Consider the following 26,238-nt stretch of genomic DNA (forward strand, 5'->3'; position numbering starts at 1 on the left):
TGTATCTATCTGCCTGTCCTCCTCCACTGTTTGCCAGATTGTCTGCTCATACAGACTGGCTTTGGTGGTGCTTGTGTTTTATTTCTGATACATAACTATCTGGACATGGATTAGAAGTCTTGCTTCACAACTTAAAAAAAAACATCACATTGCTTCAATGGCCGCACCAAGAACGTCCTGTCATTTTAATCCTGCATTGTCTTTGCACTGAAATTTCTGTAACAGATACTAATTTCCTTTGTTGCTGCAGATGCTACAACTTCCATACATGATTTAGAAGCCATCAGATTCTCATCTTCTGTTTGTACTGTGTATCAGAAAGCAGCTATTGTGTATACGTCTTTCTACAGAATTCTCAAAACGTAGTAATTTTTAAAAATCTAGTGCATGTTGACGCTGTTATTGTTTTTGCCACAAAGACTCAATAGCCATTTACACAAGATACAGTATGTGCAAAGCCAGCTTCAAAGAGAAAACAGAGATGTGAGACTTATGCATTGCACAACAGAGAAATGAGACAATAATTTTTTAAAAAACCCAAAATACAACAAGAACCTAGAGACCTAGAGTTACTGGTCAAAGTCACTGATCTGAGCACATGAAGGTGACAATACAGACATCCTCAAGACCCTCCTCCAACATAGTGCCTTGGAATGTTGGAGCCAAGTTAACAGTGTGGCTCCTGAGCCCAGTGCCAGACACAAACTTCATAGAGGGAGAGCTGCCCACCTAAGGAACTCATGGCTCCCACTGCTTGGAGCCAGGAAACTGCATCATCAAGTGCTGGGGCTTGGTAAAACACAGGAGGTGGTTCAGCAAGCTGCTGACAGCAGACAAGGGTTAACCACAACATTATTAGATCATAACACATCTGGAGAGTCTTATTGCTGGGGCAAACATTAATCTTCAGAGAAAGCTAAACATGCAAAATGAGATTTCACTCATGAGGAAGAACTGAAAGGGAGGTTATACACAATGAAAATAATCCTAAATAACTGTTGAAACTGAACTGGCTGAAAAGGAGGAGAGGAAGTGTTTTTCCATAAGAAAATACCTGCCTCTCCTAGCTGACTGGGATCAGAGTAAGTGGAGAAGTTCTACGCTGAACTTTTCCATTTTTAAGCATTTCTGTGATTGACCCAAGTCTAAATTAAAATGATGCTTGTTTATAGAAATGTCCAATCTTTCTGTATTCCCCGAACTGTACTTAAATTGTGTTGGTATAGATATTACATTACATTATTTCCCTGAAGACATGAATAAGAGCTAATGTAAATGCCAATTTAGTTTTAAGAATCCTGGGAGAATAACGCTTTGTCTGGCTTTATTTATGAAGGCCCTTATATATTTAAGCAGTCTCAAGTTTGCTTTGTTGGGCTCCAACTTAAAAGGTAATTTATTCATTTAAGAATATTCTGTGATTAGTTTAGTCTGAGTGTGTACTAAGGTTTTCTGGAGAGTAGTCATTTCATGGTGCACACATACACTGGAAACAGCTGCTTTGGTGTTTAGATTTCAAATTCAAGAGATATTTTTCCTGCATCTGGCACCCCTGTGTTTTGTTGCTGGATGATCTGAACACACAGCAGCAGAGTACAGGTATTTCATACAGATTTCACTTTTGAAGTGCACGAATTCTGTGTTTACACTTTCACAGAGGACCATGGTAACCACTGTAATATCTAAATATGGGTTACTGTACAGTTTATTCCATAATATCCATCCTGAGAAAAACAAAGACTCAAGTACCCACTTACAATACATTTAGAGCACAGAATTTTAGACACTTTGGACAGCTTTGAAGCAAGTCTAGCTAAATTGCATTAGCAATTGCAAAAAAAAAAAAAAAAGCCAACCAGTGACTAATTAAATCCTCTTTCTGGATACAGATTACTGGCTGAAGATTTATGTAGTAGACACTTCACTGTGGTGTACTCATTGGGATTAATTTTTCCAATCACCAAGCAAGGATCCCTAAAATTGCCTCTCCATGGTAAAATAAGATCAAGGCTGAGAAGGCTTTTCCAATCTATGGTATTCTGTGCAAAAGAACAATACAGAATTTCCATTAAAAACTGCAGCATTTCTGTCTCAACCCCCATGTTTCTTCCTCTCAATTTCATTAGCTGCTCCCAGTGACAAATGATCAACTAATAGTAGCTCTGTAACAGTGCAGCCAAATTGAACATTACTCTTGGATTATAGAGAAATAACTGTTGTATCTACTGGCTTGAATCAAAGGACAGTAAATCAGCATTCCACTTCTGCCCTGATTACACAAGTGTAGCTCATGTAGCTTTTACAATACTTCTCCCCCACTCCAGTGTGCATCTCCTTCATGCTCTAAATTGGCTTACACCACTTTACTGCTGTATTTCAGACATCTTCCAATGCAAACTGAACAAAGCTCATGGTTTCCCCTTCTTGGCCTTGAAAAGTTTCCTTGTAGTTTATACACTATGTGAGCACAGAAAACCTGTTCAGGTCATCCGTCACAGGTACCCCACACCACAGGGTCCTACAGCTGATTTCAGCTGAGAAGCACATAGTAGCAGAATAAGTTGTTTACACAATAATGTTATGTGTATAATTAGCAACTGTCCCAGGTAATGAACCTCAAAAATCTGATCTCCAAGGTCACCACATGTGTTTATCTCTCAGTTTAAGTTTGATGTTTTTGGCAACATTCTTTAGTTGACATTACTAACAAACCAATTGAGCTTGAACAATCTTGTAGAGATTGTTTCTATTTATAAAGGGGTACACATGTGGCATACTTGGACAAACAAGGACAGTATTTAAATTAGCATCTTGAAAAGGGCTTTAGACAAAAAAAGAAAAATTGCTCATATATTCTTCTACAAAGGCTGAGAGGCCCATCCTGATCTAATTGAACCTCTCACTCCTATTTCCATATGACCTTAATCTCTGCTTATTAAGAAGAACAGCAAGGAGGTTGCTACTGGCATAAATCACACACTGACTATAGCTGTAGCCCATGTACAGCAATAACTTCCATTCCAGTAGCTCTTCTGCCTTTTTCAAAGAGGATCTACAGTGAGCACTTAAATGCCACTGCAGTGGCTGCAGAAAGCTCTACATCCACAGCTGAACACGTGTAACCATTTACTGCCCTCAACAAACATGATTTTCCTTTTTACTTTCTCAAACTACGGGAAGAAAAAAATATTCCCACTGATAATAAATATCTGTTTTTTTCCTAAAGGAATGAATTTTAATAGCTTGCAGAAATGTCCTGTATTGCCCACTTTGCTGTTGGAAGCAAAGATCATAAAATCAACTAGCTAAAAGCAGTAAAACTGAGGCTTTTTAAAGCATTAAAAAAAAAACAACAACAAAACTTTTCGTACTTGAGTTAAATATATTTTCCTGTTGAGACTTATCTAGAGTGACAAGTTTGTCTAGATTCTATTTCCAAAAATTTTATAGCAAGTTGAAATTGCCACGGCTTAAAAGGCCATTTCTTTGTCATAACAAAAGTAAATATTTTTCAGAAGCTTACAGACATGACAACTGAGATGACTCAGGTCAACCAGGCAAGCATTACCTCTTGGATTGCAGGTAGAGTGGACAGGAAAAACCTGCCATTAAAGATGCATTTAACATGGAAAATGTTAAGGTATCTCAGGAGGCCAAACTGCACTGCTTGAAATCAGTATGTGACTGTCAAGTCAGTTTTAAAATTCACCTGATTAAACTGAGGCACACTTTTTTGCACACTCTTTTTCCCCTGTAGAGTGTCACCTGCACGGCTGTCAGTGAAGCTGCTCCCTACCAGTTCCAGCAATTTCTTGGTTTGGCATATAGAAAGCAAAAAATAAAAGAAAAATCAGAAAACATTAATATTCCAAGTAGTGAAGAATGATGTGGAAAGAATGTTCAAGAAGGGGGGAAATGGTTCTTTTTCATAATTAGCATTACCACTACCAAATGGACCCCTAGCACAGCTAGAAACAGACAAGGTAGAGGAGCTTCGTGCTCCAAAGTTTTCAGAATCCCAAGGATCTCTGATAAGACCATCTGGTTAGGATGGATGGGAAGTGGATTTGTGGTGTGGCAGTGTTTCCATGTGCTCTCATATACACCACAGCACACCTGGAACTTCTGGCATCACACAGAACAAGCAACTGCCACCAGAGCTCTCCCAAATCCTTCAGCAAGTTATTAGGCAGAAGCCAAACCATAAGAAGGATGTAAGACCACACTCTAAGGCAGAATTCATGATGTCCAGCAGCATATCAAGATAAAACAATCTGAGCTACAACTTTATCTCTTTTCTTTATTTTCTTTATTATACTTCTCAGCATTCAGTTCTATTTCTTCTAGGCTGGTATAAAACACACCTGTGTTACAGACAAAGCTCCATAACATCTGCAATATACATTTTAAATCACATTATATCGTTTGATCTAACTGAAAGCAGAACACTAAACTGGCAGGAGTGAACATCTGCACATCTGGAACTAAATACTTTAGACAAGAAAAACATCTTTGGATACAAATCAAATTCACTAAAGCAAAGATGATCTTCTATCAGCTTGGCCTTTGCTATTGACTAAACAAACCCAAGTGAAAACAGCAGACTGTATTTTTCCTTTTTGATCTGTGAACATATGCAAGTCATGGGAGGAAAAGATCTAACAGATAGTTCAAGAACTCTAGGTACACATATCAATATATTTTCATTAACTACTATCCAGGATGGTTATGAGAGTTTTAAACTTTAAAGTGCCATTACCTGTTTATTTTAAAGCTGTTCCAGTGTAGGATGAGAAAACTGCAGGAAAGGGGTAGTACTTATGATTTAAGGGGTGAATGTATCATAAATGCATCTGGATTCAAAGACGTCTAACTACAGAAATGCTGAGTCTTTCTAGTTCATGAAATGCAGTAACATGATATACAAATGTGGGGGGAGCACCAATTTTTCTTTAAATATTCATTAACTGAAGCCAAGCTTTCCTCCCTGTTAATGTAAATCCAAGAGCCCTGCTATTGAGCACAGTCTACCAGCCATTCTTCCTCCTTCTGCCATCTGAACAGCACAGGTTTAGGCTATTTCTCTATTTTCTTTCCTTCCCTACTGCGACTTCAACTTCAGTTGCTCTTCTACACCAATTTATCACTCCTCAATTGTTTCCTGAAGGTTATTGGTATTAGACTCCCTGTGCCACAGACTGCATTAGAGTGCCAATTGCAGATGTCTGTGGTGTATATCTATGATTATCTCCCATTATGACTCTCAAGAACAAAGTTGTTCGCATTTTCAGTACTGACTGAATGAGTTTTCACCTTATTTGTGCTCTCACTTCACCCAGAAAATTACCCATTTTATTATCCCATTTAAAGAAATAATATACAGCAGTGTTACTGCCATTATATCAAAGAATCAGTGGCAACTAGACCTTTGTTATGAATTACATGTTTCTATTGTATTTCAAAGATGCTCAAGAGGCTGCATGCTACAGAAAATAGTCCGAAAATGGGTATTTTATCAGAAACTTCAGGTCTACAATATTCAGAGAGAGAATGATGAGCTTTTTTTCTCCTTACTAAAATGAGCCACAGTTTCCCCTTAAAACCATATGCTTTCAGCTGGCTATGTAATCTCCAGACACAGGCATTGCAGCTGCTGAACTAACTCAGAAGTTCTCAGCACCAACACCTGCAGTAAGTGGCCAATTTAAGCAGGTGAAGAGAACTATTAGCTACAGAATAATTTTAGAATCATCTAGGTTGGAAAAGTTCTTTTAGATCACTGATTCCAACAGGTTTTCTGCTTGCTGACAATTAAGCTGCATTCTCTGGTAACACTGAAGTTGTACAACCTAAAATAAGGTGGCAAGTTCTTGAAACTCAGGGTCTTTGAACAATTAAGTTTACATCACATCACTTGGTATTCCAAGGCATAAGAGTCCAGACTTCACTGAAATAGGTTAAATTGTTACCTCTATCAAAAAGTCTTACGAAAAATATGAAGAAAAAATATTTTGGTAGAAATAAGTTCAGGTTTGCTAGAACTAAATCACTGGATTTGTCCTATGTTAAGAAGAATCAGTTCTTCCTTCATTACACCATTAGATTTGCTCATATAAGTAAATTAACTTAATCATTCTATACAGCATTATTGATATGTTCCTTCATAATGCTTAGAGTTAATACTTGTTTACACTCCCACTGTGACAAATTAGACCACCTACTCAGACACTGTATTTATTACTGAAGGAACACACATGGAGTGCTAAAAGCCTGTGATAATACAACTGCAATATTTAGTTGCCTTTCCAGGCAATAATCATGATAGCTACATAGTTTAGTTCCCCCTCATAAAACCAGAAGAAATACAGCAGTGATACAGTGAATACTAAATGCTTATCAGAGGAAAAAGAATAAAGGAGAATCTAAAACGCAATTTTCCTGAAGTATAACAGTACCACTGATCAGCACCATGATGAGCTAATAGCAGACATGGTGTATTTCAAACATTCTTTATGTGCTGCTTTTTAGCAACGGTGTTTGGAAAAAAAGCTAAAAATAAAGACCACATTGCTGAAAAGCGAACCGTGGCCTTCAAGTTCAAAGAGCTTTTCATCCAGCAGAAGACACTCATAACCTGTGGCATGAGACCACAAACGTGTCTAGGGAAAAAGCCAAGTCAGAGGCTCTGTTTTCATACATGTTACTCAGAAATTTTTCCAGTGCCCTAAAAAGCTTTTTTTTTTTCTACTCTGTAAGTGGTTTTAAAATAGTTATTATTCAGTTTTTCCACGTATATTAGCCTGTATTATTCAATTCCACTGCACTGAAGTTGCTCTAACCCCTGACATCACACTGAGGTGATCTGCACCCAGAATTTGACAGGAGTCCCATCCATCATCAGGTTCATGTATTTATACACAGGTTACCTCATGAACAGACACAGCAGCCTTAGAGCTTAATGACACAAATAAGGAATTAATAAACACACATGTAAATCTTCATCTGATTAAGTTCTTGTCCTATGACAAGCAAGTATGGATTTTATCAAAAGCGCTGCTAAAATTGCTACAACAATTTTAGGCCGGTGGTTCAACTGCTGCATATCAGAGCTCCATCCAATATCAAACAAGTTGTACAAATCAACACACCTGAAAATTCAGGTCTATCTCAACCTTTAATAATGTATCACAACAAAAAGATCTTCAGAAGACAAAACATTGCCTGTGGAAAAAGATAAAAAATGCTCAGGAAAGGGGAAACAACCCACCACCACACAAAAGAAACTAATCTCATGCATATGGCTTGCTTTGATTCCACAACAAAGACAGATTTTACTAAAACTGCTCAGCATGAAAAACACCAAACCCATACAAATTCATCTGAGTATTTTTGAATGGACAAGGACTTCAGATTCTGCCTGACAACAGTTGCTCAATTATGTGTTACTTTTATTACACACAAGACTTGGCAGCAGCAGAGAACGTATGTCTGGGACAATCCTCAAAAAATTTACTAACACTTCAAGATACACAGGCCAAGTTACAATATGGAGAGATCCTTAAAATACTTCATTTTGCATGTAATTATTCACTGATAACAGAGGGAGCAGAGTGAAGTTTCAGATTCAGTAATAAATTAAAGGCAATTGCTTCTTCCGTACAAATTATAAAACGAACATCTCATTTGATGACCTGCTGCCAAAAGGATGTTTCAACAACAACTGTGTTACCAGGAAAGTCTTACATCACTAAGCAATTTGCAGCTCTACATGGGAAGTATCATATGAAAACAAACATACAGCTTCCAAAACAACCTTAGCATACATGCATTCCTCAAGCAGACAGAAAAATAAATGCTGGTATTAAGGCTGCATTTTTTTTTACTCTTTCATATTCACCACTCTAGTTCACCACCAAACTCATCACAAAAACCAACTTCTGTCTTGTTTTTGCCTGTGAGCTCCAGATTATAATTAGATGCCCAAATGATGAATGATAGGCTGATACTTGTATTGGCTCTTGAGACTTGACCAGTTCTTGAGACAGTGTAATATCCTGAAAGGATTTATCCGTATTTCATATCAAATGCACTGAAAACAAGCAAGGAAAAATCAACGCACATTAAGTCAAGAGCAAAACTCAGTGTCAAAATCTGTTCTGATTTAAGAAACTGTTAGACAAAACAACATTTACACTTTATTCTCAAATCCTACATTGAGATTACCAGACCAGTGATGAGCATTTTGAAACATCGAGAATCATATCACAGCCAAACCACAAAAGATAATGACACAGACACATACTCCCACTCCTATAGAGCCTTCTGCTTCCAACAGCTTCACTGAGCTCGGTTAAAAAATAGCAACGGCAAAACAAGGAAAACAGAGTTCCAAAATAAGTGAAACAATAAATCTTAATATGCAATAGCCATGTTTTTACCTTCCTAAAGGCAGCTTAGTCAACGCTCCTTTTAGAGCACAGTTCTGTAGCATCTCTGGAAACACGGACACCTCTGCAGGGAGGGTGCCGCTACCCCCGCACAGGAAGGGTTAGCGAGCTACAGAACTCGAGCGTATGGAAACAGCCGAAGCACTACAGCACTCACATATTAATATAACTACAGGAGAGCTGCAAGCCGACAGCCACAGCTCCATTCTGCATTTAAGGGAGAAGGGAACGAGAGAAGAAGAAACAGAGAGGGGAAAAGTTTCCTCATCTTTCCTTCAAGCAAATGTAGATTTGTTCATCAGCTCCTCAAGCTTTCAGGAACAGTTACATAAAAACATGTAAAATCGGTAATGCTTAGAATAGGATTCTTTCCACTTGAAAAGGCTGTGCCGGATAAACCCTGAGACCCGCGAGAGACTGACGGGAGAGGCCGGCTCTCCCTCCCGGAGCACAGACCCGCCACGGGCTGGATGCACGCCTGCCGGCAGCGGGGCGGCCGGGGCTGCATTTCTCTCCCGCACACCAGCCCTGCACAGACGGGCAGAGCGGCTGCGGGGCTCGGGCATCTCTGATGCACACAGCCGGCAGCTGCGGGAGACTGATGGGTTTTTACGTGCCGTGAAATGGTGGATCTGACTGTCAGGCACATTTTATGATAGGGAGAGATGGTGAGCCTCTGCAAACCAAAGCCGGGCAGGGATAGCAGGAGGCAGGCGGGGAGCGGGACCAGCAGCGGCAGGGCCTGGAGGACTGTCAAGCCCAGCCGCCTCCCCCCGCCGGGCCGGGCGGCCCCAGCCCGGCCCCCCCCTCCGCCAGAGCGGTACTTACGTGAAAACAAAAAATAAAGTAGTCGAACCCACTAATAAGGCAGCTGCTGTGGAGACCGGGATGTATTTCGTAGGTTTAAACCTCTTTCCAGTGCTGCTGGGCATCCTGTAGTTTACACATCACTATGTAAATCCAACCCGAGAGGAGGGAGCCGGGAGGATGCGGGTCCCTCCGGCGCGGGGAGAGCGGGACCCGGGCGGCTGGGAGGGACGGGAGAGGGACGGGAGCAGCTGACCTCCAGCACAGGAAATCCCACCCACACCGCCCAGCCCACTCGGCTGATGTCAACCAGCCCCTTAAGGTAGCGCTGCGGGGAGAGGGAGCGGGGCTTGCAGCCAGCACAACCCCGCCGAAGGGCGGTCGAGACGCGGCTGCTCGGGCCTCCCGCAGCGGGGCAGACCCTGCGGACGGGGGCCCCCAATTCTATCCTTTCTACAAGACACCCCCTCACCCACCCCTAAAAGAAAAATGGCAATGCACTGAGCTCCACAGGGCGCTGTGTGGGAGGATGAAGCTCCCGTAGCAGCTCCCTGAAGAGCGGGGCTCTAGAGGGGGTTGCGGACGCGGCACCGCCGCAGCAGCCGCGGAGCGCTGCGGGTCCGCGCAGGGAGCGGCTCCGAGCCGGGCTCTGCAGGACAGGGCCAGCTGCACGCCAGTCCTGCCGTGCTCGCTCGGGGAATAAACCCTTCTTTTCATTCTGCTACACCCAGAGTCACAGTATTAAGGGAATTGCTGCACTCAGCCAAATTCAGTTGATTCCAAGGTCTGTAACTGAGTGCAAACATAACTGAAATTACACTATACTCTGTTCTTTTAAAATCTATCCGTTAGCATCAGGAGGCAGACAGAAGAGGTAATTTAAGGTAACAACAGAAAGTTCACCGAATCAGTTTTCCCAAGAGCAGTGTGAGAATGGCTCCTCTGTTCACACCCGGGGGCACCACCCAGCAGCTCGCCTGTCTCAAGGAAACCCTCCGATGGGAAGAAGGGTTCAAGGCCACTTGGAAGTTTAGAAGTCAAGACCAGGAGCTGCATACATTTTGCTCCCTCCCTCCTGCTTTCTTTCTCAGCTAATCCCTCTTCTGCAGCTGCCAACATGCAGATAAAGTAACCCCTACCTAATACAAAAGCCACATTTGCAGCAACTGCTGTGTGTTCTTAAAAGCAAGCTTGCCCTAGAAGGCATACACTGCAGTGCTGTTCAGAAAGGACATTTATCATTTTAAGAGACTTGATTAATTCCACAGTCCTAGAAGTCTTTAAGAACAGAACAAGTAAAACCCAACCAAAAATCTGTAAGGGTCCTCAGCTTTGCAGTTAGCAAAAAAATACCCGCACAACCACAAACGAAACAAAAACCAAGTTTTTGAGTATCAGCTTTAACAAAAGCAAAGCCAGCAAGTTCCAGCCTGAGGACATATGGCTATGTGAAATCTCAGCTTTTGCTAGCAACTGCCCTGCTAAAAAAAAAAGTCTTATCCAGAGGGACTAAAGCCACAAGGCAACTTAAAATCATCTCCAGACTTAGATTTTTTTAAGGAACAGGAAGGAAAACATCTACCTAAAGTTAGTTATTTTTGCATGCTTGGTGGACTGTTTCCTATGCTTCACTACTTATGCCAGTTTATTGGAATTAATTATTCTCAAGCCCTTGTAACTAATCAAAAGGTCAACAAATTTTACACAGAACCAGACTCTGCATACAAGGTTGAAAGGCTTCAGGTGCAGCTACATGAGCATGTTAAAGCAGATCAAAGGCACACCTGGGAAGAAAATCTCTCCAGCACCTTCACTTACCAAGACTGATGTGTATTGCTGAGTGGCCTCCAAGGAGCTGGGTCCCTTTTCAACAAAACTGAGCTGGCAGATGCATTTGAGGAGCACACCTAATGCTCTGGGCCACAAGTTTAGCATCATTTACTTGACAAAAGCAGAGACTTCATCACTTACATCAGTTTAATCATCCTCCCTCCCACTCAAGCAACAGTCTGGGTGAAGAATTTAAGTTGCAAACAGAAATCTAAATAATTTTCCAGGGATATTTTTATTTTAATCTAGAAAATGTTATCCTAAGTAGCACTATAGACTGTTTATGAAGTTTGGTCAGCATCCTGCAATGGATGTATGAGATTTACTCAAATGCATTTTTTAAGTCTTGAAAAATAGTAAAGAAGTTCTCCCCCAGGTGACAGTAATAGCTGCATTTTTAGCATGGACCTGCAAGTTTCCAGATACATATCTGGAATTCGATGATTTATTTAAATTTCATTATTTTTAAAGATGAAGCTTTTCTGGGACAGTAACATTGCCTCTTGTGAATTGCAGAGTTATTCTTAAAGAGACTATGCCTCCTCTGCACCTAATTATTTTCAATTGTATTTTCCCCTAAGGATTCTTTCCTCTCTAGAAAGTCTGTTTCTCAAAGACAGCTTTGAAAGTGGGGAGGATTCAGCACTTCTGCTCATTCCACTCTTCAGAATGGTTTTCCCTTCATCACCCTGACACACTGATGCTGATCGAATTTCTCTGCATCAGCCCCCATTTGTTGGGCCAATCTTTCAAGCCATTCCTGTTCTGAAAGGAGGCTCTCAACAGCAAGCAACTTTGGCTTTTTTTAATAACCCAATCACACAGCACTTCTCTAGAGGGAGACTAAAGATAAATGTAAGTTATCAGGACACAAAGAATTGTACCTTACATAGCAACAAGAAGAGGTGCATCTCCAAACTGAACTTATCTTGAAGATCACAGTGCCAGCCTGGTTTGGGCTGCACAATCATTTTGTGGATGATGACACCTGTGCTGTGCAGTTGTGCAGAACCAGCATTTCCAAAAGAGGGCTGAGACATTCCATGTCACAAGACTACAGTGTTATGCTGAATTGGGCTTTGGGATTACTTTTTTTCTGGTGCACATTGTAGATTACCTATCAGAAAGCAATAATTTTCTGTAATTTTGTGTCCAACAGTTCCCACAGTTCACCTCATTTCCTTCCCACTAACACTCCAGTTCTAAAGAATGCTCTGTTTTCAAGCCAGCACAAAGCACTGCTGAGCAACACTCCATCATATTATTACAAGCCAAGTATATTTAAAGCAGTCAGATGACTTTACCTGTCAAACACTAAGGATGTCTGAGGAGGACTTGACTAAAGCAGAACAGGCTTGTTTCAGAATTGCTCTTCTGGAACACCTTTATTTCAAGGACTGTTTCTGGATTCACACTACCTTATTAGTGTGCCAGAAGGTTTTGGCAGCACTGGAGTAAACAGCAATGGCAGCATGAGTTAGGGAAAGATTTAATGACAAAGAACAAACACAGCTACAAAGAACAATCTAAAAATAATCTGGCAGAGCATGGCTAGTAATTGCATGTCTTCTTGCAAGATTTTACTCTGAGGTTTTACCCCAAAGGAGGAAGGGCCAACCACAGAAGCTGTGTTGGAGCCACATGGCAGAGTACCCCTCTCAGAGCTGGTAAGATGAAAGGAGACTCATAACAGAGCAAGAATCAAGAAAGCCTAAAAGCCATGCAATTTTCATATCAAGTCACAGCACTAATTTTAGCTGGAAATCTTAGCTACGTGATTAAGAAAGTTCTTTTATTTTGCACTGTTGAAAGTACTGAATATCCCTGCAATATTTTAGTGGTCACTTGCAAGTTAGCTCCTAGCTCAAATTTGCTGTTGTCATTAAACAGTGACCACAATAATTATACTTTTCTTAGTACTGGTGACCTGCAAACTGCTCAGGGTCACTGGGAGAACCCTCAGCGATAACTAATTCGTTGTTTAATAAAAGCTGGTTTTCCCCTCAAATTTACAGTGCTCAGAACAGAGACACATGGATCATCTTGTGCTACACAGTGCTGCCAAAAGTCCAAGCAAGAGCCAGACAGTTCTGGGTTCAAGCCAGGCCTAGTAAGTTACCCACTGGAACTTCAATATAACAATTTTCATTTAGTTGTTTATTTCTTACCAGATAAATCAAGAAATTATTGCCTAATAATGATTTCTCAGTAGCTGTAACAGATTTATAACAACATTTTCTAGATGATTCCAACGGATATTTTTCATGGGATGACATTTGCTCAGAACAGATCTGGTATATTTCCCAACAGCAGTGATGGGGCATGTCAAGTTGCATTTACTATGAAACTCTGCAGACTGATTCCTAAATGTTCTCCACAAAAAACTACTTACACCAGAATGAGATAGACCTCTGAGCAGTTTTAAAGATTCACTAACCATCCTGTTTAAAACCATTAGTTAAGTGCAATTCTCCTCCTCTAAATGAAGTATCACTCTAAATTATGCTGCTGAAACTCTGCAGGCCAACAGTGTTCACAAACCAGCCAACAAGATGTTAAAACTGATAAAGACTATTTATATAAAGCAATGTAACTTCAATTATACCTGTTAGAATAGTCTTGATAAATAGCCTCCAAGCAAACAAAATATTCAGTCATTTTAATGTCCAATCCATTTTTGTTGATGTTTACAATAGCCATAATTGCTTTTATGGAAGAAAAGCATTAGAAAATGATGAAATTTAAACTATTTGAAATTAGGCCAGCCAGCACAATATGAATAGGCAAGAGCTTCTCTCTTAGGGTTGTAAATAAATTACACATCTTGATACAACAGTTCATATCTACAATACAGTGATCCAGCTGATATAATTTTGTAGTCAAGATTGATAAACAATGAGCTGGACTGTTCCAGTTTGAAAGCTGGAAACATACTTAAGACTATGAAGTTGATTAAATACTTGTAGCAGTCAGACACATTCCACAAAATGAAAGTTTGCTGTATGTAACAGCTAATCCAGATTTGTGCTAGCATGTTCTTTCTACTTAAAACATTATATTGGTGTAACAGATAATACACCCCACAAACATTACCTGCAGTATTAATGCTTGAAAAAGTGCATTTCTACAAATATAATTTATTTATGGATCTGATATAGGTTGTGTTTTCACTAGGAGACTACAGCAAACTAGTTTGATAGGTCTTACAAATATGACCAGGTCTTAAGTCAGTGGTTGGTGTCTAATGTGACTTAAGTGACAAAGATATTCCATACCTAAATTTACATATTACAAAAATATAGTGTCCATAAATCTGATGCATAGCTGTAGATACTAACACTACTTAGCTCTTAAATATTAGGAAGATTTTTCCTCCTGTGCTTTTCAGTTTTCACAACCTTCTCAATATTTATTTCCTTATTCTTACTTGCACAAGCTGCTTGAGAAACACCTTGTTTTCACATGAACTAATCTGAGAAATCACTTACATGTAGAATCCACTCTACAGCTCATTACTTCAACTTTTCTTCCTCAAGCAAAGTAATTCTGATCTGCTGCAGTTAAGTTTTCCTTAGCTCTTTACTCTGAAAATGATACATTGTCAAAGATTTAGTTAAGGTTGGTAAAAAACTGGTAATTCCTCTTCTTTCTATTTTAAAGAGTAATAATTAGGACATAATCCTAATTATGTCTAATTAGGAGGACCTTTAAAGTAGATCCTAAATAAACCATAATAGAATAAAATCCTTTATACACATTTATATACCTGTCTCTTATACACATCTAGTAGATCCTAAATAAACCATAATAGAATAAAATCCTTTATACACATTTATATACTCGCTTCATTGAACTAGTGTAAGTTTACACAAGACCTCAGCAATGTAAAAACACTTTGAAATTAGTTTGGCTCATCAAAATTAAAACATTGGCTTGTCATGGACACCTCAGAAAATACAGCTTGCTAGAAACAACCTGAAGCAGCCAGACAGATGGATGTCCTGGGAACAGGAGGGAGTAAATACTAACAGCAATGGGAAGTTCATTGAGAGGTTTGGAGTTGTTTAAATAATCAGCCACTGTTTAAGGACTTGGCACTGAAATCCAATGGCAATTTGTACAGATCAAACCCCAGTAGGGCAGTTTATAATGGAATCTCCACCATTGTCTCCATTTCTACTCAAATAGGTGCAATTTAATATTACTAAGGTGTCAAGCATAGTTTTCTGAACTCTGATTCTCTTTCTTTAGAGGAAGGTTTCTAGTAACATTAAAGTTTTTCACTGATTTATGTGAAGGAATGCACTGAGCAGCTCAAGGCCCAGCACTGCTGAGGGATGTCAGAGTTCAGCACAACTCATCATGAGCCACACACAAAATCCACCAGAGGACACAACACTCAAACTGTTAATAACACTTAGCAACAAAATCTGAAGAACTACTCAGGCTCATATTTTTTTTCCCTTTACACACAGGTATTCCTTGAGCATGTTGCTTCAAAATTAAGAATTTGCAATACTGTCTTATCTGCATAGTGTTGAGAAGAATTTTAATTTTCTGAGGTTTTGGTATCACTGAGAATTTGTGTTTGATACACAAAGTGAGTCCTGTGATTGCTTATTACACAGGAAAAAAACCCTCAACACAGTATTAAAACACAACAAGCTGGGAGCATTTGCAATTTGTGAATGAGACATTTACTATTATATATTAGTATACTAATGTAAACTTACTCCTGGAGAAAAAATACCCCCACAGATTAGCGTAGTCTTCAAAACAACATGGGATCTAGAGAGAACTACTTTGAATTAATTTCTATAAGTAGACTTCTTTAAGACCTGAACTGGCTGTTAAGAAGATATTATTTAGATGCTTGTCAAAATGTAATAATTTTTAAGTTGAAAGCATCACTCAGGAGTCCTCAGACATTCATCCATTCAGCTCATACAAAACCATTTGTACCACCAAGGGCTGGATCACCAAGCCTGGCTATATAGCATCTTTCTAAACCTGAAGCAAGCAGAAAAACTGTATGAATTGCAGACTTTAGCACCCAACAATGCTTTATTAACCTTGTTGTATTTTCCTTCTTTAAAAAAAATGGATTAGAACTTTTTAAAAACCTTCACCTGGCAGTCTACTTTACCTATTGGAGAGTTTAATCATTAGAATGACTTGCACAAAAAGCAAGCCTTATTTCACTGAGATAATTTTAAAAATACTTACTGCTTTTTAATGTGTAGAACAGCTAAAGTGACCAGAACATTGAATGACCATCCTTTGGTTTAGAGGACTAAAACATTCTTCAGCCAAATGTTACCCAGAGAAATTATTTTACTGAGTGGTCTCTTTTAACTTTGCTCTTTGAGACTGCAGACTTGCAAGGATGGTTGCAATCCATGAACCGTCAACACAGATCAGTTAACCTGAACAGGAATGGAAATGTCTTGGAGTCATTTAAGGATGCTGAAGTAAGAGGAGGAGAGGGCAATGACATTAAGCAGGAGTCATCAATAACTAATATTAAGACAAATTAAGTTGTTCAGGTGCTGTCCCCCCTTCTGTACAATGTTTGACAGTGAAATGCAACTCGCCCATTTTGCTGCCTTCATCGCTTTGCCCCTGCAGACCAAAAATGCATTCCCAATAAGAGTTCTCAAAATAAAAAGCAAATCCTTTAAATGAAAATTTAAGTTTATTTTGAAATTTTTAAGTAATTTCTATCAATTTAGACACAGTTTGACATTATCAGATCATTTACAGTGATTCATGGATAAAGATTTGGCTTTTACATTCAAATGTTAAATACTTCAAAATAGCTTTGTCATGTTATTTCCAAACCAGAAACACTAAAGAGCATTTTATTTTGCCTTTCAACCATCTTTGTTAATTAACAGACTTCTGATATCTGCTGTAGTTGAAGGGGAATGTGCAAAACACCAAAGGAATTATTTTGTGTGAATAAAGTGAGTACCTTAATTACAGTTCCAGATTTAAGACTTGTTCACTGTAGCATCAAAAGGCAGTGCTAAGAAGAAAGACTTGATTTATTTTTAAAAAATATATTTTTCTCAGGTAGAGTGCAGAACCTGAGTTAAAAGCCTCTTTATGAAAACAAAAAGGTCTTGCTATCCCATGTTAACATCATTCAGTCTTACAGTTTAGCAAGTTTTGTCCAGTTTTCATAATTATTTTCGAAACTATTATAAAAATTTCATCTCTATCCTAACACAATCCTTGTATTAGTCTTTAACAACAAAATTCAATTTATCTATCAGACTTAATTGTGTTGATTTTATTGCTTACTATGTTTTTTTTCTTACTCTCTACCACTAATTTGAAACTGGGTAAACAGAAAACATTTGCAGGGAAGAGATTTGACCAATTTGCCCATTCTGGCAAGGAGGGTGTCCCTCAGGCATGTGCACAACAATTGACTGTTCCAAAGTGAATTCCAGCCTGCTGCTCTCCAAGAGGGACAGCCTCCCTACCAAACATCTGAGAAGTTCAAAACTCCTCCAGTTTGTAAAAAACATGAGCTCCAAAGCCCTGGGAAAAAAGGCAAGGGGAATCTCACAGGAAGGTACTCAAACAGCTCGGATTCCTTTGCACACACCTCAGTGTAACAGGCTGCTGCTGCTGCTGCTGCTGCCTTCAGTCAGCAAGCAGCACCATGGAAGATCTGTGTCAACAGGAGGAACTTTCTGCTAGAATCAAGCCTTTGTACTATTAACAAATTTGGGGGGGGGGGAGGGAAGCACAGATTTTGTTTTGTGAGAGGAAAATGCTTCTCAAATCTGACATAATAAATTTTGTCCCCCATCTTTAATTTCACTGTCTGATGGATCAGCAGCAGCAGCGTGCCAGGAATGCTCTAATTGGCTGATTCCAGAAGTCTGCTGCATTTCAAGAAGCACAGGCACATTCCCTGGTCAGGTACACACAGCAGCAGGTGTGAAAGGTCTGTTAGATTACAGTTTAGAAGCCATATAAGAAACACAAATACAATCCTAATCTTCCCTCCTGACAAAGTCTGTTAACCTACTTAATCCACAGGAATGATGATATGTAGCTCAACTAAACAAGTGTATTCATAAGCCTTTACAGTATACAGAAAACTCAGTTCTGTCCCCTGATGCTGTTTTCAAGTTTGTTTTATTCACTCTTTTGGATGACTATAAATAAGTGTTTCCACTATGGAAAAGAATGTTAGCACAGTACATTTTCATGACAGGGGAATGAATTTTTCTGAAGACACCTTCCAAAGGGCAAAAGCTTAGAAAAAAACAATGTGAATGTTGAATTCAGTTCCATATAAAGTCCCTTGTAAAAATGAAAAACAAAAAAACCAAAAAACCTAAAAAAAAAAAAAATAGTGTAAAGGAAAAACGGCAAGGCCCAGGATGATTTTATTGCTTTTCTTCAGTTTTTTCCTTGGTCTCTTTCTTCTCAGATTCTCTGCTCTCTTCCTTTACAGAAAGCTCTTCTAGTTTTTCAGCAACTTTATCAGCACTATCATTTTTGTCTGTGCCTGCTGAAAGATTGGTTAGGAAAAGTATTACATACAGGCAGTAATGGATTTTCCTGTTAGAAAGAGTAAAGAAGTAGAGGGTGAAGGGGGTGGGGAGATATTCTTCACTGACCACTGGAGTGACTCATTCCATTTCTGTTCCTCTGGAAATAACTTCAGATATCAGAATTCAAGAAACACCACTTGTATACGTTAATCACTACACAAGGGCTTAATCACAAGGACTGAGGACTGTGTAACATCTGGCCAGCTGTGCTGCTACCAATAAAGTATCCAGAGAAGTCCTTCGTTTCTTGTCATCTTAACCAAAAAAAGCAAAGTCAAGTTCCCCAGTTTGAAATTGGGGCAAGGGAATTCCTATGACTGGAAAACTCCAATCTAAATATCTTGAAGAATGCTGACTGCAGAGCACTGGTAGTCTGTACTTAAGAAAGATAAAAATGTTTATTTTATTTACATAGTGAGATACCTCGTCACAAAGGCAGTTCTAAAGGGAGGTGCAATAATCTATTAGAGACTTGTGAACAACCTCACACAGACTAATAACTGTAAAAAACATTAAATATCGTACTTGCATGATTATACATTTGTGAAATTTGGGAAAGGGACCTGGAAGGGAGAAAGAGCACTGTGGTTGCAGTGTTCACAGTTCATTTGTTTACTCTAAGCCATAAATATTTCCTTGGCAGCCTTTCCAAAGCAGCCATGTCCCAACAGCAACTGTAACAGCCTTCCACAGGAAAGAAGGCCATTGTCACTCCTGTGAGCTCTTACTCTCGCAGACAGAAAAGCACCTGAACTGAAGGCTGCAGTTCAGCACAGAGTGAGTCTGCTGGAACACAACACACCAGGGTACTGTAACCACTCACACAGCTCAGAAATGTGGCACCAAGTACACTGAGACTACCTTACCTTTCTTTGCTGTCTTGCCTACTTCATTCCTGCATTCTTCAAATTTCGCCTTGAATTTCTGTGCATCTGTTTCAGTGAACATAAAATATTTTTTTCATTATTTTTCCCGCCTCACAACATTGAATACTTCTAATCTTGAAGAAAGATACCCCAGGAGAAGCTTTGTGTAAACAAAATTTCTAGGGACTTATGAAGTAATCTAGTAAATCATACAAGATGCAAAATTCTTCAATCACATCTTTGTGCAAAAGCAATTCATCTTCTTCAGCAAGTTTACTGAAGCAGCTTATTTTGCAAAATATTCAAAATGTAATGCCAGCAGGAGCTGTTTTGTAGTTATTGCTACTCCCAGCTGTCTGTAGCCTAAAGGAATAGGAATATGATGTCAGAGACTGGTAATAGAACTATCTGTATGCAAAAGACTGAAAATTAGCTTTGAACTGCTATTTTTGCCAGCTGTGTTACACCCTAAGAGTCTTCCACAACCTGACCACAACTGGGGGCTCTTGGCATCAGCAAAGGAAGATAATGCCTGTTTTACCAGTACAGCATTCAGACTCTGTACCTCACTGTAACCAGTGAGGGTTATTCCTCACTGCAAGAGCCAACAACGCATAATCTTCATTACCTTCTGGTCTAAGCCACCACTCAATTCAACAACCATTCCAAGCAGCTGATCAAATTTCAATAACGTCTCTACACAAGTAATAAAAGCAACAAGGGATTGGGCAAGGATCTTCCTGACACCAGAATAACCAAGGTGCTACTAGCCTGGTATCCCAGGCTGGTCTGGCTGACCACAGGAGGTCACTGTTGGTCCACAGGAATTCTGAAGGCACTTTGTAACTAGTCCAGGAAGTGTTTGTATCAATTCCTTTTCAAGCATCTCAAACAGCAGAGACACCCCAAGGTCAAACTTATGTCTGTTCACCTGTCAGTTGCTTAGTCCGTACTGCAAAGGGCGAACAGGAAGAAAGGCCTACTCCCTCAAGACAGACCATTCAACAAGCTGAGCAGCTTCTCAGAAAGGGGGGAAGACTTTTCAGAGATGAGCAAGTAGTTACCCTTTCATTTCCTACTTGATCATGAAGCAAGCACTAGTCAGGAGGACCAGAAAGGTTTATTTGGCTAAACAAAATAACACTGGAGACTGAAGGCAAAGGAGAAAGGCAAGATATACTAAGTTCTTTCCTGATGTAGCCAAATCCATTAAGTTTTAAAATATATAACCACCTTAAGATCCATCTAGTATGTAATGAGAAAAGGAGGCTAACATACTAAACTTGTTTGGCAAATTGTAAAGCAAAGAATACAACACTTTTTTATTTTGTTTCTTTGAAAAAAACAAAACAAAACCAACAACAAAACAAAACATAAACCTCTGCCTCCAAACACTTATTTCATTTAATCCTAGTTGATCCACTACTAGAGTTACTTTTCTGGTAGTTGGTGTAGTCACCTACAAAATCCACTAACATGATGGGTATGACTGGAATTTTGCACTGAGGGTTCCATTTAGTCAAAACAAAGAAGAAACTACATACTTCATTAAAAAAAGAAAAACCAACCCAGATGTTCTCCTAATGCAGACAGACCAGAAGTATCAGGTCAGGATTTCCTTGTTTCTAATGCAAAAATCTAATCTTAACTACAACTGAGCACCAGAATTATATGAAAGTGAGCTGCAAGTGAGTCTCTTAACTGCCTTTAGTTTTATTCTAATTGGGATTGCACTTACATGAAATGGCTTAGGTTAAAAAAATGCCTAGGGCAGAAACTGTACAAATATTACTGCAGATTTAATTACTACACTGTTTGTAAACAGATATGGTTAAATGATTAACAGACTTCTCTCAGATAAAGAATTAATTAGCTAACACTACCATGCAGGGGTGCATCTCCAATAATGGTTTAGAGCAGCATTTATACAAGCAGGGAAACAACAGTTTACAATCAGTATAAGTTCAGGGCCAGTCCACTCACTCTCTGCGTTTAGAAATCGGATTGCCAGAAGTTCAGGCTTGGGGCTCTCATCTGCAAAGTCAGCATGTGTGTTCCAGACCCATGCCCTGTCGCTTCCAGCATTAGGCTTCAGCTCCATTAAGGGTGTGACTGAAAGGAAAGCATTAAAAGATGTACACAGCACAACAGCAAACACTTTCCACACCAGCCTCCATAAATCTCAGTGACAACAGGCTGCGATGCTTACATAAAGCACTTGACACAGAATTACTTTGGGATAAATACAAGACAGTGGTGTTCATATATACTTTTCCTTACATTGTCAAATAAAATCATGCAAGGCCATTACAGTGTGAGAGGATGCTGGATTCATTACTGTTAGGAAAAAGAGCTGGATTCAATTTTTGCTTAAAACAGATGACTGTGATATTAAGAGATGCAGTCACTGAGCACAGCTCTGAAGTACAGACAAATTATGCAGGAGGAATAGGCATCCAGACAAACAACACTCATTCTTCTGCACACCAAAACTACTACCAAAATTAATTTTAAAAAGCATTATTCCTTCAATTAGTCATCAAGTTAATTACCTTTCCCATCAGTTTAAAGCTGTACTACAAGACAATACAGATTTCTGCAGTGCCGCAAAGTGTAAACAGCTTCTTTTCCATCTGTTTGTTCCCTCCCAGTATGTGGAGCCCTGTCTCTCCAAGACACTACAATTACCTCACCTGGCTGACTGGAGAAGTAAAAATGTTACTTCCCACAGTACCTTAAGACTTTTTACATTACAGACATGCAAAGTGTAAGCAGGGCTTTTTTTCTCCTTGGGCCCTGTCTAGTTCAGGAGAAATCTGAAGAGTCCCTTCCCTGCATTTTTAACATCTAGAGATCAAAATACATTTTGCTCCATTTAATGCTTTGCAAAAACAAAGAGAGTTCTTTTGTCTGACTGTGAGTCAGCATAAATTCAATAAACAAATCTATATGGAGAGCATCTTTTTCAGGAAAAAAAACCTAAACAACTTTTGACATGAATACTATAAATTCATCGATTCTGTTTTGCTATGTGCAACAATTATTTCCCTAAACAAAAGGTTTATTCCTCCTGGTTAGCAGCATTATTGAGGTTTGCATTAAGCTACTTCTTATTTCAAGTTATCTAAACGTAGTTTAACTCCACAGAACACTACAGATTCCTCATATAAATATTTGAATATCACCAAAGCAAGCAAAGTATTACCCAATTGGTCTACTTGTTTCAAGATGTGCTGACTTTCTCAAGTCTGTCTTGCTCTTTCATGTTTTTTTTTAATTCAAAGAGGATTCTTTTTTGAATGAGTCAGCCCAATATAACATGTTCATTTCAGTTTATTTCACAAGCAGAGAAAGGCAGACTCAGATTTTTAGCACCTCAGTCTCTTGTTTTCTGATAGTTAAGGATTGGTTTTGGAAATTCTAACATTTAGCTCAAAGTAGTAAACTATTACATCATGGTTTTACAAGAGCAAGCCAGCATATATTAAATTCTTATTCTTATTCCAAACAGTATTAAGGCTTACATGTTCTACACTGTATTAATCATTAAAATCACACACACACACACACTGGAAGCAATCACATAATGCCTGTCTATCACAGCTAAATTTTAAAGTGACTTTAGTTAGCCTTACAGCACTATCAGACTCTGAAGGAAAAAATCTCCAGCTTCCTTCCATTAATACAATTAACCCCCCATGTTTTTTGATGCCTGTATGCCTTGTATGAAGAGCAAGAGACAACCATACTAAAATTCTACCATCTTATTTTTTAAATCAAGAATAAGTTTAGCAATGTATAACATACTGTAATGGTTTGCACAGATTTTTAGGGTTTTATCCCTCCGCATGAGGAGGCGAATTGTTCCCTTCTCCTTGTGTTTCAAGAGTTTCACATCACCAGTTCCTCGTTCTTTCCATTCTGGAAGGTCATTCTCAGATGCAAACCGGAAGAGCTTTGCTCGCCTTGAAGAACAGAAAATTTAATTAGCCTGCATGTACTAAAACATTTATTAAAACACCACACCTGACCGAACAGCACAGTTCTTTATAAAAGACACACACAAGAAGAAAACAATTTCTTTAATAAGATCCCCTGTTCTACTTCAATATACACATTCAGAAACTGATATAATAAATTCAAATCTTACATATTAGGAATTATGTAATAACTGTACTAAAATTCAATGGGTTCTGGATACTCTTAGGGGATGATGAACATATTTGGTGTAGGTAACCTTTTAAATTCACATAGCTAATTAACAAGTTTTGCTATAGCCAGTGTTCACCACACTACCTGTTAGAAACTGACCATCACCTCTCTTCCAGATGAGCAATACCATTCTGTTATTAAGTAAAAGCAGAATTTTTTTAACCTATTTAAAGCAAGCACATCAGGGACCAAATTCAAAATGCTCTTAAGCCTTTAGACTACATTTTTTTCTTCAGGCAGATCAAGCCATCCTGATCTGACAATAAGCGTAATCTAAGGATGAACTGTGTTGAAGACAACGTACAGGAACTGCCACAAATGCCCCAATACTGTACTGCAGCTGTTGCTTTTGTTATTTCAGTACCTTGTACATTACTCTTCACCAGGGATGTGTGGCAGCAACACCACGTACATCTCATTCCCCTCCTCCCAAGACACTTGCTTCACATTCACACATGATTACAATTTCAATAATCATTACCTAAGCTGTTGTCTTTTATGCAAACAATGCTAAAGCCAGATTTGCAGTATCAGCTCCCTTCTATGGTTCCAGAATCCATTTTCTTGGGGAAACATCAATCACTCCCTACTCAATGTCTGCCACCACCATGCAGACCAAATCAGATTACCCCTTCATACAGAGACTGCTGCAAGTTATGCAGCTTTAATAAACACTGTCAAGTTTAAGCCTAATGAACATTCAGATAAGAGCGAGAAATATTCTACTCACATCTTAAAGAGTTCTTCCTCATCCTCTTCCAGAGTTTTTATTTCTTGCTCTGGAAGAGAAACTATGGGCTCAAACTGAGGATCGTGGTTAGAATCATCTGCATTTTCAGTAGAAGTATCATGCTCCTCATGTGCTTCCTGAGGAGAATAAAAGATAACACAAACTTGCTATGTACCCAAACCCTGAAGCACTCACATCTGTGTTTAAAACATTTATGACTTATCAGCAACTAGATCTTAGTAACTGAAATATCCCAAACAGTAGAGAAATATGATTATATATGAAAACGAATGACTTTCAAGTCAATGTGCAGTTACACTAAGAAACAAAAAGATGCTCACGCAGTGCTAGGTGTTTTAATCCTACCACTTATGAATTGTGCAGAGGCTTGGCCTTGGAGTAATAGCTCTTGGTTATGGAAAAGTAATTTCTTCTTTTAAAAGTAATTAACTTTTCCTCCATAATGTGTTTTATGCTACTAAACCCCTTCTACTTCTTAATGCCTAATAACCTATTGTTAATAGGAAAATTAGAAAAAAAAACCCCACACAACATCCACCTAATCCATCTTACAGGACACACTGCATCCTTAGTTTATCATTCTGACTTATGTATTAGAATCACCCACAATCAACACACTCAAAGATATTTTGAGGCACAGCTGTAACACTCATGGAATAATTTAGGTTTCTTGCTTGAAGACTCCTCAAGGAACGTTAAGTTACAGGTAAATAGCCAAAATAATACTTCCTATTTAAGTTGTTTAGGAACCTACCAGAGGATTCATTAAGCTAAAGACTGTTTTTTAGTATGTGACTAGTAAGTAAATGATAAGCATCTCTAGTACTTCATACATATGGACTGCTAAGAAGCACTCAGCACAGGAGACTAGGAGGGAGATTCATATGCAAGTTTAACAAAGCCACACAACAGCTATCTCAGGTCAAGGAAACTGATTTGGGTTTGGGTTATGTTTTTTTGTTGCTTCTTGAGTAACAGAAAGGAAAAACAGTCTACACATAGATGACATTTAAATTATATTTTTACTTTACAAATGGAAGAGTCCACTCTTACAGGCTCTATTCACAATGTCCTTTACAGAGAAGGTATACACCATGTATGCATAAAGCAACAGAAATAAAGCAGTCTCTTTTTACTAAATAGTAAACAAAAGAAAAAAGAGGGGGCGAGGGAAAATTAGGTAAAAAATGGTGCAAAATAAAATCCAATTGTATCAACAATGTTACACAAGCTATTGCCAGTTTTACGTCCCCAGTGTTCCAGCGTGAAAAAAAAAAGCGAGAAAGGAGTTACTTCACATCTGTTTCCAAAAAACAGGAAAAGAAACGTTAGCCAAACTTTTATACATTGTATCCATGTGTGTAAGTAGCACATCCCGCATGGTAATTCATCATGCGTTCTGCGCCTCAGCAAGTCATTACACAGACCACGAGAAACGCACAATTCATGTGCGAGAACGTGGATCCCGTTATCACGACACGACCCCGCATTGCCGCGATATAAAGCACGTGGGCAACTGCTGCGGTACGAGGGGTCCGGCCAGCGGGCCGGGGCGGGAAGAGAAGAAAGGAAGGAAACGGGGAGAAGGACTACCCCAAACGTCCCGGTTTTCTCTGGCTTCCTCATGGCGGGGAACGGCCAAGGCGGGTGGAGGGGCCGGCCCGAGCGGCCACACGTGCCCGGAGTGGCCGCAAACTTCCAACCCCGCGGGCGAGGCCGCTCCAGCCCCCAGCAAGGCCCAGCGTCCG

The 26,238-nt window shown here is 39.3% G+C and overlaps 2 protein-coding genes and 1 non-coding gene across 3 annotated transcripts in view; all 3 read right to left on the bottom strand.

Annotated features, from left to right (window-relative positions):
- ZDHHC8 (zinc finger DHHC-type palmitoyltransferase 8) overlaps positions 1–9,523 on the bottom strand; it is a 111,141-nt gene extending 101,618 nt beyond the window's left edge. The window contains exon 1 of the mRNA XM_015643687.2: positions 9,276–9,523. Coding sequence (XP_015499173.1) covers positions 9,276–9,379 — 104 coding nt within the window. The 5' untranslated portion in view covers positions 9,380–9,523. The remainder of the gene's footprint in view (positions 1–9,275) is intronic.
- A 7,234-nt stretch (positions 9,524–16,757) lies between these two features.
- RANBP1 (RAN binding protein 1) lies at positions 16,758–24,899 on the bottom strand. Its single transcript, XM_015643700.3, has 5 exons — positions 24,470–24,899; positions 23,335–23,492; positions 21,511–21,639; positions 19,528–19,593; positions 16,758–18,618 (listed from the first exon to the last, which is right to left on the bottom strand). Coding segments are annotated over exons 1-5 (480 nt in total). The 5' UTR covers positions 24,472–24,899; the 3' UTR covers positions 16,758–18,493.
- LOC117245217 lies at positions 19,317–19,448 on the bottom strand. The gene has a single exon (XR_004499645.1). It is a non-coding gene; the product is annotated as a small nucleolar RNA SNORA77 (small nucleolar RNA).
- Positions 24,900–26,238: the final 1,339 nt, after the last annotated feature.

This window comes from Parus major, chromosome 15 (assembly GCF_001522545.3).
Source record: "Parus major isolate Abel chromosome 15, Parus_major1.1, whole genome shotgun sequence".
NCBI classification, from domain to species: Eukaryota; Metazoa; Chordata; class Aves; order Passeriformes; family Paridae; genus Parus; species Parus major.

What these genes read in the sequence shown, in the direction of transcription:
- RANBP1 (XM_015643700.3), bottom strand. An exon ending in AATCTGTGCAAACCATTACA is followed by an intron (nt 21,640 to 23,334) that starts GTATGTTATACA and finishes CTTTCCTTTCAG; the next exon opens with TCACACCCTTAATGGAGCTG. An exon ending in AGGCAAGACAGCAAAGAAAG is followed by an intron (nt 18,619 to 19,527) that starts GTAAGGTAGTCT and finishes CCAATCTTTCAG; the next exon opens with CAGGCACAGACAAAAATGAT.